The sequence below is a fragment of the Paroedura picta genome, chromosome 10 (assembly GCF_049243985.1).
Source record: "Paroedura picta isolate Pp20150507F chromosome 10, Ppicta_v3.0, whole genome shotgun sequence".
Taxonomy (NCBI): domain Eukaryota; kingdom Metazoa; phylum Chordata; class Lepidosauria; order Squamata; family Gekkonidae; genus Paroedura; species Paroedura picta.
The window spans coordinates 4374385-4390705 of record NC_135378.1 but is presented as its reverse complement, the minus strand read 5'-3'; the positions used below and the strand labels follow the sequence as shown (position 1 = coordinate 4390705).

Below are 16321 nucleotides of genomic sequence, written 5' to 3'. Positions count from 1 at the left end.
CTCCAATTCCAAAGAAGGGCAATGCCAAATGTTAAAACTACCATACCATTGCATTCATTTCTCATGCTAGCAAAGTTATGCTCAAAATCCTACAAGCTAGGCTCCAGCAATATGCGGACTGAGAACTTCCAGAAGTCCAGGCACGATTTCTAAGAGGCAGAAGAACTAGAGATCAAATTGCCAACATACTCTAGATTGTGGAGAAAGTTAGGGAGTCCCAGAAAAACATCTACTTCTACTTTGTTGACTATGCTAAAGCCTTTGATTGTGTGGAACACAACAAATTGTGGCAAGTTCTTAAAGAGATGGGAATACCAGAGCATCTTATCTGACTCTTGCGAAACCTATATGCAGGTCAAGAAGCAACAGTGAGAACCGAGCATGGAATCACTGATACTGTTTAAGTATTTGAAAGGTTGTCATTTGGAGTAGGGCAGGATGGTGTTCCCATTGGCTGCAGAAGAAAGGACACGCAGTAATGGGTTTAAACTACAAGTACAACAATATAGGCTAGATATCAGGAAAAAATTTTCACAGTCCGAGTAGTTCAGCAGTGGAATAGGCTGCCTAAGGAGGTGGTGAGCTCCCCCTCACTGGCACTCTTCAAGCAAAGGTTGGATACACACTTCTCTTGGATGCTTTAGGATGCTTTGGGCTGATCCTGCATTGAGCAGGGGGTTGGACTAGATGGCCTGTATGGCCCCTTCTAACTCTATGATTCTGTGATTCTATGATTGGTTCAAGATTGAGAAAGGAGTTCAAGAAGGCTGTATACTCTCGCCTTGCCTATTTAACTTGTATGCGGAGCACAGCATGAGAAAGGCGGAGTTAGATGAGTCACAAATTGGGATTGATATTGCAGGGAGAAATATCAACAATCTCAGATATGTAGATGATACCACTCGAATGGCAGAAAGTGCAAAGGAACTAAACAGCCTGTTGATGCGGGTGAAGGAGGAGAGTGCAAAAGTTGACTTGAAACTCAACATCAAGAAAACAAAGATCATGGCATCCGGCCCTCTCAATTCCTGGCAAATAGATGGGGAAGAAATGGAGGTAGTGACAGATTTTATTTTCCTGGGCTCCAAGATCACTGCAGATGGGGACTGCAGCAAAGAAATTAAAAGACGCTTGCTCCTGGGGGGGAAAGCTATGGCAAACCTAGACAGCATCCTAAAAAGCAGAGGCATCACCCTGCCAACACAAGTGTGTCTAGTCAAGGCTATGGTCTTCCCAGTTGCAATGTATGGCTGTGAAAGTTGGACCATAAGGAAGGCCGAGCGTCAAAGAATTGAGGCTTTTGAACTCTGGTGCTGGAGAAGACTCTTGCGAGTCCCTTGGACTGCAAGGCGAACAAACTGGTCAGTCCTAGAGGAGATCAGCCCTGACTGCTCTTTAGAAGGCCAGATCCTGAAGATGAAACTCCAATACTTTGGCCACCTCATGAGAAGGACTCCCTGGAGAAGAGCCTCATGCTGGGAGCGATTGAGGGCAAAAGAAGAAGGGGATGACAGAGAATGAAGTGGCTGGATGGAGTCACTGAAGTAGTTGGTGCAAACTTAAATGGACTCCGGGGAATGGTAGAGGACAGGAAGGCCTGGACGATCATTGTCCATAGGCTCACGATGTGTTGGACACGACTTTGCAGCTTACAACAACAACAACAAGTATGTTAAAAACAGCCCATGTGACATAGATGTGACATAAAGGATGATTTAGTATAACATAACTTCTTATCCTCAATTGCTAAATTACAAATTGAACAATTGCTACACTTTTAATATGTGCCTGATGAAGAGTTGAAAAGATCTAGGAGTCTTAGTAGACCATACATTGAACATGAGTCAGCAGTGTGACTCAGTGGCTAAAAAGGCAAATGGGATTTTGGATACTCAAATGGAATATTGTGACCAGATCATGGGAGGTGATGGTACCGCTGTACTCTGCTCTGGTTCGCCTCACTTGGAGTATTGTGTTCAGTTTTGGGCACCCCAGTTGAAGAGGGATGTTGACAAAATGGAGCGTGTCCAGATGAGGGCAACAAAGATGGTGAGGGGTTTGGAGACCAAGATGTATGAAGAAAGATTGGGGGAACTTGGTCAGTTTAGCCTAGAGAGGAGACGACTGAGAGGGGATCTGATAAGCATTTAAAAGGGTGCCATGTGGAGGGACAGAGGGACAGACCAGAACGAATAGGATGAAATTAATTCAAAAGAAATTCCATCTAAACATCTGGAAGTAGTTCCTGAGAGTTAGAGCGGTTTCTCAGTGGAACAGGCTTCCTTGGGAGGTTGATTCTATGCAGGCAAAGGGGTGGCAGGTTACAGTACATGATCAATTGGGATGTGAGTCTCCTGCATAGTGCAGGGGGTTGTACTAGATGACCCATGAGGTCCCTTCCCACTCTATTATTCTATGACTATGTTTAAGGCCCGCTGTAGCCCAAATACAGCGGGCACTAACAGGCAGGTGACTGGGTGCAGGAAGGCCCCCCTGGCCCCCCTCCCCTCTGGCCCCCTTCCAACCAGGCTGGGGGCCCCCTCCCACCCCCCCTCGAGGCCCCGGCTTCATCCCGGGGAAAGGAGTAGGACCCCTATAAAGGGGTCTCCTACGCGGCAGGCCTGATCCTTTCCCCGGGACAAAGCCTTTCCTCTCCCCCTCCCTCCCCTCCAAAGCCCGCCGTGTTGAAGCCTCCCCCCCCCCTGAGTTCCTGGCTTCTGTGCGGCGAAAACAGCAGGGCCGCCGTGTCTCTGACATGGTAGGCTTGCTCCTTTTGCTGCTCAGAAGCCTTCCCCCCCCCCCCCCCCCCGATGTGCTGGGTTCAGCGGCGGGAAAGGAGCAGGGTTGCCACGTCTTTGACATGACGGCCCTGCTCCTTTCCTGATGGCGAAGGCTCTTCCCCCAGCCTCCTCACCTCCCAGACTGACACTCGGAGAGGCCAATCAGGAGTCACTTTGTGGCTCCTGATTGGCCCCTTCGAGTTTTTATCCTGGACTCACCCCACCCCTTTCTCCTCCCACATTGCTTTTACCGTTTTATTACTACCGTTCCCATGGAGCGGTTTACCGACTCTATTATTCTATTATTCTAAATATGAATAAAACAATATTTTTCCAATATTGCATGCATAAAACATGGACTACTGAGTTACAATAAGGGGGACAATGGTGTATCAAGGTGGAGGCTCCTGTAAAAATGCATTAGCTCAGATCTTCCTGGTGGCCAGAGTGAAAAGTGCCACCCTATATGAAATATAGGGGTCGACATCTGATAACAGATAGGTGACTTTAAAATCAGAAATAGGGTGTGAGTTTGGTAATAATTTGGCAATAATTTGCCCCTGGGTTTGGAGTATAGGGGACAAGCAAAAACATAGTGGGGCAGGTCCTCCACAGATGGATTTCCACATATACACAGGTGTTGGGCTGTGGGTATTCGGAGATATCACCCAGAAAGGATGGCTGATGGCATCATTTCAAACCACAAAGATGTTAGGGCCATTCTAAGATTACGTGTTGTTATGTTTACCAAATATGATGCTCTAGAGTGGTCTTTTTAAATTGTTTTATACCATGGGGCTGATTGTGATAGCTGAATTGAAGAGTGATCAATCAGTGAGTCAGCTTTGAGCGTACATCAGAGATATTGATGAGCCTCTTGTGGCGCAGAGTGGTAAGGCAGCCGTCTGAAAGCTTTGCCCATTGAGGCTGGGAGTTCGATCCCAGCAGCCGGCTCAAGGTTGACTCAGCCTTCCATCCTTCCGAGGTCGGTAAAATGAGTACCCAGCTTGTTGCTGGGGGGTAAACGGTGATGACTGGGGAAGGCACTGGCAAACCACCCCGTATTGAGTCTGCCATGAAAACGCTAGAGGGCGTCACCCCAAGGGTCAGACATGACTCGGTGCTTGCACAGGGGATACCTTTACCTTTACCTTTACAGAGATATTGGCTGATGTATGCAATAAGTCATCTGGTATGGTATAGCGTGAAAGAATGGAGCTAAAAAAATCAGACCAAGACCTGTCTTTGCTCAATAGGAGCTTAAAGGGCTCATGGGAATTGTAGTCCATGAACATCTGGAGGACCACAGGTTGACTACCCCTGGCTTAAAGAATCTAATTTGGTTGTGATGTCTTTCTTCCAAGATTTCAGAATAGCTAAGAGGGCACAGGCTTTGGGTGAGGGAAAACCAAGCTCTGCTCTCATCAGGGCTGCAGGAGACCCTTTTGGAAGAGCCAGGATACGTCTGAAGAAAAAGTTCTGAATGGGCTCCAAGCTATTAATTATTTGTTCTTTCCAGCCCCAGATGTCAGTGCCCTATAGTAGGTGAGGAATGACCTTGGCTGCAAAGAGCTTTAGAGCTGGGTCAACTAGAAACCCTCCCCTGGTGTAATAAAATCTCAGAATGGCTCCAATGATTTTTAGACCAGAGGCCTTTATAGTTGCAAGGTGGGCATTCCAGTTTAGGGTCTCACTGTAAGTGATTCCAAGATATTTAAATGTACTGCACTGTTCTATAGGAATATTAAAAATATATACCGTATTTGCCGGCGTATAAGACGACTGGGTGTATAAGACGACCCCCCAACATTTCCGCTCAAAATATAGAGTTTGTTACATTACATTACAGTACTATGGGTCACTATGGGCAGCTATGTCTATCCCAACTGAAGTGCACCCGGCGTATAGGACGACCCCCCCACTTGGAGGCATGTTTTTCAGGGGGGGAAAGTAGTCTTATACGCCAGCAAATACTGTATTAAAAATTAATTAACTCCCACCCATTCAGGAAACCTTTCCAGGGTGTTCCACAAAACCCAGGTTGAGACAGCCTGGCTTAAGGGTGTGAAGCGGGGAACAGACAAAGAGGCTGTGAACCAAAGAGGGGCTTGGAGTCTGGGGCAGGCCCACCTGGCTTCTCAGTGCTTGCGTCTGCTGAGCTATCTTCTGCAGGGCCAGTTCTCGCCACTCATGCTGGTAAACCTGGAGCAACACCCTGGCCCGGACCTTTGGGAAAGCCAGACTGCAATCCATCTGGGAAAAGCAGCCGTGGAACTCTTGCTTGATCTGGAGCAATTCTGCTTCAGAGAGAGAGAGAGAGCAGCCAAGCAGCTTCCTGTCAAGAAAACATCAAAGAAAGACATTCCTCAGTGTGTCCTTAGAGGTCCTGAACATCCACCCGTAGAAAAAACTGGAGAGAACCTGTATGATTAGAAAATGTGTGACAATCTGATTGGTTTTAATGAGAAGGTAGCACTTTGCTGTTTGGGGATGACTATTCTAACAGACCCACAAGATTCCTGGAACTCTTGATTTCACAATGAATAGTCTGCATAAATATACCTTTTCACTATTGGACTTTGTTGTCAAGCGCAAATAGTTCACATCGGACTCAACACCAAATCACTGAAAAGCGTACTTCAAAATTTTAAAACATTTCTTCTGTTTGTTAGATTCCAATTATTTCTCCCACTCGAACAACACAAGGCTAATTTGATAAAAGCCATCTCTATCATGGCTACAGGATCCAGCTTGCTGTTAGGGCACTCAAGTGTGCAACCAGGAAAGGTGGCAGATGGTGAGGGCTCTCAGTGGCTCTTTCATCTGCAAGGTCAGAGGTTGTGTTGTGCCCACTGCCTCAAACTCTGGAACATGACCAATTGAAACTGAGGGCTGACTCATGCACAACACAGTCCACCAGAAAGGCACATGGCCACCCAAGTATTCAGCATCACACCTGTGCTGGAAGCTCTGCCTGGGTGGGCCTGATTCAGATTGGGACCACAGTACACAGTGGGGCTCTAGCCATTCCTGTTGCACTGCTCCCATAACCCAGAAAGGCACCATTCATCCCCACCCAAACCACTGCCCCCATCCAAATCATGCCCCTGCAAATGGGATTCCCAGCAAGGGACTCCATGGCTGCCTGCTGACTGCCTCTGTTGATGGTCCACAACTTCCAAGTGGACTCTATAATACGTGAACTGGGCCCAGGTCTTTTCAAGGAATTTGACAGATCAGATAACACAAGGCCTTGTATTTGGCACATGCTAAATGTAACGCAGATAGACCTCAGATATACTTAATGCAGAACTACATTTTAGAGAATAAAACCCAGTTTTACTAGCTTATCCTTCCTTTCTTATTGTTGTATGTGATTTTTTTACAAAGACCATTATAGGCAGAAATACAACTGTCCTACCTTAAAATGAAGGAGATCTGTAGGGCTACTTGTTGGCTCTCATGGCCTTGAAGGACGGTGCCCTGTAGCCAACCATAAAATGATGTTTGTCATTTCCCCTCTACATCAGGATTAATCTCCGGGCAGATGAAATGACACACAATGACATTTCATGTCTGATGCAGGGACAGGGCGGAAGGACATGAGCTCAGAGACCCCTCAGGCTTCAGCCCAACTCTGCATCCCAACTCTGATTGTGCACAAACGCCCGCTTTTCTCAGCTGCCTCCTCTGGGCATGGTGCTTTGTGCTGAATACCCCAGTTTGATCAGGCTACCTTTACCACAACATCAGAATGCATGCCTGCTCCACACAAGATGGATCTTCTTAGGATTGCCGGGGGTTAATTTTAGGGAGCTTCTCGGGGGTGGTAAACTCCTGGAGCCTGGAGAGGGCTTGAACCTTCATTAGGAGACAATACCACAGAGTCCAACCTCCAAGGCATCCAGGGAAACTGAGCTCTGTAGTCTGGAGATGAGCTGTAATTCTGAGAGATTCACAGGTCTCACTAGAGCAGTGGTCCCCAACCTTTTTATCACCAGGGACCAGTCAATGCTTGACAATTTTACTGGGGCCAAGGGAAGTCGCCACCACTGCTTGAGCCCCTCCTCCACTTGCTTTCCTGCCGGCACCCCTGACTTCCCGCCTCCCACTGGGGGCGCTGCCAGCAGCAGCTGCGCAGTGCCCTGCCAAGGGGGAGCCCCAGCCATGGCGGCTGCTGGAGAGCACCAAAGGTGAGCTGGCGGCAGAGTGGCAGGGCAGCCCCCGAGGCAGCAGCCAGAGAGGAAGACAAGGGGGAGCTGCGGCCCGGTACCAACTGATCCACGGACTGGATCCCAGTCCCCGGACCAGGGGTTGGGGACCACTGCACTAGAGCCTCTAAACCTCAGTCTCATTCCAGTTCAGAATCACAGACTGTATGAAGTAAAGCAAGTCCATAGGAAGGGAGTTCAGGAGACTCCACTCAGGGGTAGCAATCTGGCAGAGCTGTTGTAAGCAGTATGCAATGTGATACATCACCAGTCAAAGCACTATATAAATGCTATATTATTAGTCATGGAGATGGAGATTACTATGGATTGCACAAATACATGCATTCGTTCCCTGCAGTCCAGGTCTCACAGAACCAAGGCTTTTAATAACAGACTACAGCAACCAATCCTTTAAAACAACTACCCTTGAAGCTAACTTCACAATGTGTGTTAATGTTAAAACTACCTAAGGACACCGAAACAGGACAGGACAAAGGGAACAGCACCATCACTCCAGAGACAGCAGAAACCAACAAACAAGGAGGAGGAACAAGCAGGCCAAGACACAGCCCAGAGCTTGTATGAAAGTCAGATGAAAGTCTGTTGCCTGCACTCCAGCACCCTTAGAGAGAAAGCACATGCTTAGAGCAGAGCTTCAGGCTAAAAGGAGAAGGGCTTGTCTCATGGCTAGACAACAGTGACACAAGTGATGAGGATTTGTTGCAGGATTAAGTCTGAACAGCTGGCATTTAACTATGAAGTCTCTTGAAGGAAACTGTTACATGTGGATGCAATGGCAGATAAGGTGCAATTTTGATTGAATATAGAAAGCCTTAACTTTTTGAACTGGACTATTGTGCTTACCTGAATTCTGGAATCCTGAACCTCAAACTGAAATGACTTTATAACTTGTTTCTTCCCCTGGCTTTGGTTATTTGAAAGAATGGTGAAGGTTGCTGCCATTGGATACCTGCACCTGGTCATATAAGGCTTTGTGCATATTAAAGTATCTACTGAGAGGTATATTTTATTGGCCTTTGAGGTGCCACTGGAATCAAACTGTGTTCTATTGTTTCAGACCAACAAGGCTTTTAAAAAAACGAACAAAGGCACAGTACAGTTTGTGAGCCCGGGAAGATGCTGTGGAAGAATAATACCAAAATTAAGACCATAGATCTGTAAAGCAAATGTAAGATTTCTCCTTCTAAGGAGAGAAAACCAATACAAGGGCCAGGGCAAAGACTTACAAGAATACTAACTGTTCCCAGTCCCTTAATTTCTTCTGTTCTCTAATCCGGTTCAGAAGCTCTTTGCTCAATGTGTCTCTCTTACTCTGAAGCAACCTTTCAGCAGCCATTATTTTCCCTTGAACTTCTTTCTCCAGCCATTGCGTAGTCTCAGCCAACTCCCTTTGATGCTCCTCCATTGCTTGGTGCAAATACAGTTTTGGCACACTGAGTTTTAACAGTTCTTGAACAACATATCCATAGTGAATATGTCTGATCTCCTCACTCGCTCTCTCGGTCAGATGCTGTCTGAGCATGAAGAATTTTTCTTTGGCTTCATTATCAAGTTTTTCAGTGAGTTCCTCTACTCCAATGAAGCGCTCCACCAGCATCTTTTGCCACTGGGCCAGGTAATGGGCCAGGTCTTCAGGGCTTCTGAAAACTTCCTTGGGACATGTCTCTGGCAGTTGTTCTTCTTTCTGTGAGTGAATGAATGAATGAAATAAAATAAAGCCCTCCTAATTGCTTTACATAGCTGGTAGAAAGCCAGGAGGGTGGGAGGTTTTGGGATCTCCTCAGGCAGGGCATTCCATAAGGCCACAATAAAAAGGCACAGGTATAGGCAGCTGTTGATTTAACAAGAAATATATTCCATGATCTTGATTATAACAAATAAATACCTTTTCAGGAAAACAAAGGATTTGTATCAGTTTATTCATTCAATTTCCCCTCAGCAGCTAAGAACTGCTTGCATCTTATTAACAGGGAGGAGCTGTAGCTTAGTGTCAGAGCATCTAATTGGCATGCAAAATGTCCGAGGTTCAGTCCCCAGTATCTCCAGTTAAAACCTCTGGCAGAGGGTAGTATGAAAGGCCTCTGCCTGAGATCTTGGAGAGCTGCTGGCAGTCTAAGCAGACAGTATTGACGTGGATGGGCACAAGCGTCTGATTCAGCACAAAGCACTTTCCAGCATTCTGAGGGCCATTCCGCACCTCTAAAAACATAATATTAAGCAACCACAATTGCTTAACGCTATTTAAAAACGCGCCCCCCCCCACACCATTTCTCACCTCCTCCTCCTCGCTCTTTCGCTTTCTTCTCCCACTTTCCCACACTGCCAGGCACTCCGCACAGCTGATTAAAATGGCTGCGGAGAGGGACTTGCAATGCCCGCAAGTCTCCCCCTGCCTGTCCATCAGGACAGCTAGCCAATCAGCTTTCTCCTAGCTTTAAAGGGAAAGTGATTTTTTTTTAAAGTAAAACTTCTCCATTGCTATGCCTATGCATATAATCATAGATGCATAGTGCATAATTTAGTGCCAGCCCATTTTGGAAGTTGGACATTTGAAGATGAACAGAAGTATTTTTTTCCCAAATTCTTTTGGGGTGGCGGGGTTAAGAGGGGTTAAGAGGCATGCTTTGTGTGCCAGCTGGTAGGTGGGAATGTTTTTTGTTCTGCCTCTATGGACGAACACGTATTTGTTGCTCCAGGCAGCTTGCTATAAAGAGAAAAAAAAGCCCCATTCCAGGGAGAAGGGAAAGAGAGGTGGGCATGAGGGCAGGTGCTGGAGACAGAGATCACACTACTTCTGGCCACTAGTTGTTGCTGGTTGCTCTCCTCCTGCTCACGCAACATAGTTGGTGGAATTCACTTTATGCGAGTCCCCAATTACTGCTTTAAAATGGAGAATGTAGCTGTTTGCTGCTGGAACGCTGGATGCCAACGATGTCATGTAAAACATCCCCCCAAAAAGGGTAAGCCCCGAGTTTCCCATCCAGGGACAAACCTTCAGCAGCAGACTGGAAGGGCTGCTTTATTATCTCACCTCTCAGCCTTTCCTCATCCAAGAGGCCTGTGGCTGTAGAGATCACCAAAGGGAAGATGAGCCTGATATGCCCATTCCAACCAATTTGCACTCAGCAATTTTGTCAGTGTCCCGCTTTATTTGCTTTGATATTGTGATGCTCTTTGCCTGCTTAAAGCCCCTCAAGGAGAATGAGCCGCCATGGAAGAACACACTTTCCCCAGCCTAATCAGCACAGCAGTGGTGAGCACCAGACACAATGAGCAGAGCCCGGTCTACATATGAGCTTCCTATCCCTTAAGCAGGGGTGGCCAAACTGTGGCTTGCCAAACGTCCATGGCAAGGGCTCATGAGAAGTGCAGTCCACGAACATCTGGGGAGCCACTGTTTGGCCACCCCTGAAGCAGAGGGGAAAGTGCAGAGCCTGAACTCACTGGGAAAACCTTTCCACAGACTTAGGGCAACTGCTTGGAAGGGAGGAGCAAATGCCAATATTCCCTGGCCTGTTATTGGAGGTCCAAACCGGTTTGCTTCACAGACCAACTGCTGAGTGCCTATTTTTGCCACAACACTATCTCTTCAGGTAGGTCGACAGCAGAAGAAAGTTTCAATCCAGCTGCACATTGAAGACCAACCAAGTTTTATCCTGGGAAAAGGCTTTCATGAGCACACAGAATAAATCTTGGTCTTCAAGGTGCCCTTAGCTTAAACTTTGTCTTGTATTTATTCATTTCTCCTCAACAGGGCCCAGAGCTGTTCTCCTCTCCACCCTCTTTTCCCTCACAACAGCCCTGGCTTGCAAAAAGCACAGACCCTAGGTCACCACACAGGAAGCTTCCACCAGGGTCTTCCAGACCTGTGTTCAGCTCTCTGGCCACCTCACTGGGCATATGTCAAAGTTCCTTACCACTCATACACCAGACTACATACTGGTGCTGTATCTGTCTTGTGTGCCAGCCCTGCCTTGGGGGCTCCTCTCCCTGCTGTCAGGCTAAATTGAGACAAGGACAATGCGGAGTCTTACCCAGGACTGGCTCCAGACCACGAAGAGATCAGTGTGTGATCTGCTCCTGGCCCTTCCACCTGCAGGCACTGCAGCTCCGCCCGCCTGCCCACCCCAGCAACATTCCATGGGCCCTGCATTTTAGTCTTCAAGCTGCCCCTGGATTTGGGAATACTCTCCATAAAGGGCTCCACTTCCTTCTAGCTAGTCTAGTTGGTTCGTATGGGCTGAACGTGTCAAAGCCCCTCCCCCTTCCTCTTTTCTCTTTCTTTGCCTTATTTTTTTCTTCCTTGATAGAATGAGTTTATAAGCCTGCAATTCATTTCTGTTTCTTGTCCGCAGACCACCAGCCTGGGTTTTAAGCATCTAAAAGAAAATATATTATTCTTGAATTAGCAGCTCCCTGAAAAATGTTGAGACCTCCTTGCCAAGTATGCACAGCAAGGAACTTTTCCAAGATTGCAGGAGGCCACCCCTAAGTCCAGCTCAGAGTCCTTCACATCCAATTGCTACAACTTGAGAGGGGGGGTTGGAGCAGAATCCCGGAGCACAAGGCCTAGCAAATCCCGAGGCTTCATACTGCCCACCAAGTCTGTACATTTCTTTCCCCTTTTCCTGCCTGCCTGGCTTCCAGTTTGCCAATAGATTCATGCAAGTGGATAGCACAACCAGAAAACCTTCCTTCACCCAGATGTGTCCCTCTTGCTTTCATCCTTGTATTTATTTATTTTCATTATTCATATTCTGCCTTTCTCACTGGGAATCACTGTGGATTGCACAATAAATATCAACGCAGCCAGCATTGTAATAGCAATGCAATAGGACTGGGATTACAGAAACAAAGCACAAGCGTTAGACATAGTACAGCTGACTTACGGCAACCCTCAAGATAAAGAGACTTCCAGAGGGGGTTTGCCCTTGCCTGCCTCTGTGTAGCAACCCTAGATTTCCTTGGAAGTCTACCATCCAAATCCTAACTAGGGTTGATCCTGTTAAACCTCTGAGATCTGACAAGATCAGAAAAGATCCAGCCAGGGGGAGAAAATGGCATTGCCTAAGCAGAAAAGGCAGGGGGAGCTAGATAAGCTATGGTGCACCTTCCATGAAGCAGCTTCTGAACCATTCTGGGACCATATAGTTTCCTCACCCCTCAGTTCAGTTCAGTTCGCTGAGTTATAACTCCCTGCGAGGAGGAGGAGACAGTATCTTAAATTTAAATTTTATCTTAAAATTAAATTTTATAATTTTGATTTATTTCTATCCTATGCTTAATTTGTTTTTTATTATATTGTACTTGAACTCTGCTGTGATCCAACCTGAGCCATCAAAGAAGGGCAGAAGATAAATGTAAAATTAAATTACATTTAAAATATTTTCCTGAACAGTCTAGCTTTGCACAGCTTGTGGAATGCCAAGGACATGGGAGCCTTCCGGAACTCTGCAGGCCGGTCATGACAGAAAAGGCCCTTGCCTGGGCAACTGCTGATCATTTGCAGCACCCCAGCTGGGCTGCCTGGGCCTGGCAAAACCTGAAGCCACCAGGAGGCAAGTCTGAGCTGTACTGGAGTCTGGATTCTGCTCATGAAGGGCTCGTGCCAGGCATCCCTCCTGCAGCCCACGTTGGAAGGGAGGAAGCAACTGGCAGCAGCAACAGGGGCCTCATCTGCCAAGCCTGAGTGCCTGAGCACAGCTTGCTCCTGGGGTGTCTGGGGAATAGAATTCACAAAGCTTCCTGGCTCCACCCATCAAACTGGGGGGATTCTTCTCATATTCATTGTTCTGTGGGTTTTTCCAAGGGAAAATCCACTTTAGATCATTGTTTGCTTTTAGCATCTTTAGCCACAAAATACATGAGCCTCGGAACAAAAAAACTATTCGTTGCATTCATGGATGTGAAAAATGCCTTTGACTCAGTCCCAAGGGAGGCCCTTTGGGAAAAACTGAAGCATCTTAATATTGACCCACGCTTACTGTTTCTACTCAGGAAACTCCATACTGGCACTGCATGTCAAGTTAAATATTCTGCTCAGGGCCACTTAACTGCCAAAGTGCTGGTTACGAAAGGAGTAGAACAAGGCTGTGTTCTTGCCCCACGTCTTTTTAATTTGTATTTGTCTGACTTGGTCCAGAATTTTGATCAGATCAATGGGCACCCTCCAAAGGCTGGCTCCTGTGCAATACCCCTGTTATCATATGCAGATGACACAGCCATCCTCTCGTACTCAAGAGTTGGTCTTATAAGATTTCTTAAGTGTTTTTACTCATACTGTCAGCGCAATTCTTTACTGATCAATTTCTTGAAATCTAAAATTCTAGTTTTTTCTAAGAGTTGGACTCCAAGGAAATGGATGTTGGGTAGCAAGACGATTGACCAAGTAAAAATTTTTAGTTACTTAGGCATTACATTCAGTTATAACCTTAGAATCATAGAATCATAGAATTGGAAGGGGCCATACAGGCCATCTAATCTAACCCCCTGCTCAACGCAGGATTAGCCCTAAGCATCCTAAAGCATCCAAGAAAAGTGTGTATCCAACCTTTGCTTGAAGACTTCCAGTGAGGGGGCGCTCACCACCTCCTTAGGCAGCCTATTCCACTGCTGAACTACTCTGACTGTGAAAAACTTTTTCCTGATATCTAGCCTATATCGTTGTACTTGAAGTTTAAACCCATTACTGCGTGTCCTTTCCTCTGCAGCCAGCAGAAACAGCATCCTGCCCTCCTCCAAGTGACAACCTTTCAAATACTTAAAGAGGGCTATCATGTCCCCTCTCAACCTCCTTTTCTCCAGGCTGAACATTCCCAAGTCCCTCAACCTATCTTCATAGGGCTTGGTCCCTTGGCCCCAGATCATCTTCGTCGCTCTCCTCTGTACCCTTTCAATTTTATCTACGTCCTTCTTGAAGTGAGGCCTCCAGAACTGCACACAGTACTCCAGGTGTGGTCTGACCAGTGCCGTATACAATGGGACTATGACATCTTGTGATTTTGATGTGATGCCTCTGTTGATACAGCCCAAAATGGCATTTGCCTTTTTTACTGCTGCATCACACTGCCTGCTCATGTTTAGTTTACAATCCACAAGTACCCCAAGGTCTCGTTCACACACAGTGCTACCTAGAAGCGTATCCCCCATCCAGTAGGCATGCTTTTCATTTTTCTGACCCAGATGCAGAATGGTCTAGACCTTAAATGGTCTACCCACCGGGACCGGTCTTTGTACCCATATGGTGCTCACCTATGTGTGCTGTGTGCTGAGCTTGGCCAACATTTTTTAGAAACCAAGGCTTGGCTGATAATTTTTAAATTTTGGCTTAAGATACTTTTCAGTCGCATAGCTTACTCTTTTACTTAAAGATGGACCCACAATGCAGCTCATGGTTTCTCAGTATTGAAACTAAAATTGTAGAACTTGGATTTTCAACAGATTTTTTCCTTATGTTTAATGAGTCTGAAATTTTTAAATTTTTGAAACAAAGATTAGTGGCGGCCGAACAGTCCAAAATGTTTCCAGCACAACCCTGTGTATGTTCTCCTGCTGCTCTGGGGATTCAATTAAATCGAGGGGAAATTGTTAATTATTTTTATAATCTTACTAGTCCAGCCCTTCAGAGTTTTCATGCTGGCAAGAATGAGTTGTCTTCCCTCAAGTGTCCTTGCAGGAAGATACCAGCATGTCCCAAGGAGGGAAAGATTGTGTCCGTGTTCTGCAAACTGTCCCGATTCAACCTCACATATTATTTTAGATTGTGAACTTCATGTGAGTCTTTGCAGAAAACTTCTGGATCCTCTACTTTGTCCCAGAGGTCTAGTAAATGATGAAGCTACACTCCAGTTTCTGCTTAATGATCTTTCAGCAGAGACCACATTGTGTATAGCTGAATCTTTAATGGCTGTTTATCGAGCTAGAATTAAGATGTTTTAATCAGTTGATTTTACTGTATTTTAGTCTATAATATTAGCTTATTTTACTCTATTATAATTTTACCCTGCTTGGCTGTACTTGCCTCTTATTGTTATGCCAATATCTTAACACAAGCCCTTGGAAGGCGGGCTGTGTCCGGGATGAGGAAGGGTGCCGATGGGCCCCTTCCTCCGGACAGACTATCGGAGGGACCAATCGGCAGGTGTGAAGCCTGACGCCGCAGGAGGCACAAAGTGCCTCCCGCCACGTCAGGCCGCCGGCCAGGGAGCCCCCGGCAGCCGCACGCTAGCGACAACGGAGCTCTGAAAGACAAGCGGCCGCAATCGAAGATGGCCGCCGAGGACCTGCCTAGGAGCTGAGGACGCCCCGCCGCTGTCGCCCGCCCTCGACGACGCCTCCTCTATAAGTTGCGCTTCCTTCCCGCCCGCTGCCCTGTCCTTCCCTCTGCCCCCACATTCTAGCACCCATTGTATTTGGGTTACAATGGGCTCTTTTCCTAGTATATATATATTACCTTTTGCAACATTTCTTGTTGCCTTCTGGCTATCAGTTCTTGGTGAAGTTTTTGCTTCTCCTCCTTTACAATATGAACAAACTTCTGTTGAACAGAGCGAAGTTCATCTTGAGCTGCGTTCAGGACCCCCCCAAAATGATTTTCAGCCAAACAACAACCCCTGCAAGGATGGTGAAAAAATATTTTATTATTTGTTATTTTAAAATGAGGGTTCAGGTCAACTTACAACATTGAATACAAACAAGAATTAAAACATTACAAACCAGTTTACATTCAAACCAGGACCTTTCACCTTCTCTCCACAGGAGGGAAGGGGGAACAAAGTACTGTAATGTCACACCCAGCTGGTGTCCAGAGGTTGCCTGTGCAGGAAAGTTAGGAATTGATGAGGCCCCGTGGCCTTCAACCACAGACCCATGAGGGACATGCACCTGAGCCACCTGGCTGTCTCTTGTTCCTGCTGACCATGGGCTGTTCATACCTGCTGAATAATGTACTTTCAATCCATTTTCAATGAACTTTGCAGCTGGATTTTACTGTGGGAAATGCCAGAATCTACTTGCAAATGATCACTGCTTTGGGTAGAAAGTACATTATTCAGCAGGTGTGAAAGGGCCTCATTACTCAGGACTGCCTTTGTGCTCCAGTGGTGATTCTGTGGACTGTGGCTGAAGTGTCCAAAGGCACAGGAGTACCACTGGAGCACAAGAGCAGGCAGGCCCATTTGCAGGACCGGTGCCCAGAATGCCAGCCCTGTTTGCTTTCTCTCCAAGCTTGGGGGCCGGGAGGGAGAAGGCTGTGCCAGCCCCACACTCAATACTAAACCCAGCTCTATCCAGTCTGGGAGTCACACTGGG

The 16321-nt window shown here is 46.7% G+C and overlaps 1 protein-coding gene across 5 annotated transcripts in view; it reads right to left on the bottom strand.

Moving 5' to 3' along the window:
- EVC2 (EvC ciliary complex subunit 2) overlaps window positions 1-16321 on the bottom strand; it is a 90699-nt gene that overhangs the window by 15007 nt on the left and 59371 nt on the right. For all 5 annotated transcript variants that reach the window (XM_077300720.1, XM_077300723.1, XM_077300721.1 and 2 more), the window contains exons 13-15: window positions 15465-15624; window positions 8239-8696; window positions 4911-5115 (exon numbers count right to left, since the gene is read on the bottom strand). In XM_077300720.1, coding sequence (XP_077156835.1) covers window positions 4911-5115; window positions 8239-8696; window positions 15465-15624 — 823 coding nt within the window. The remainder of the gene's footprint in view (window positions 1-4910; window positions 5116-8238; window positions 8697-15464; window positions 15625-16321) is intronic.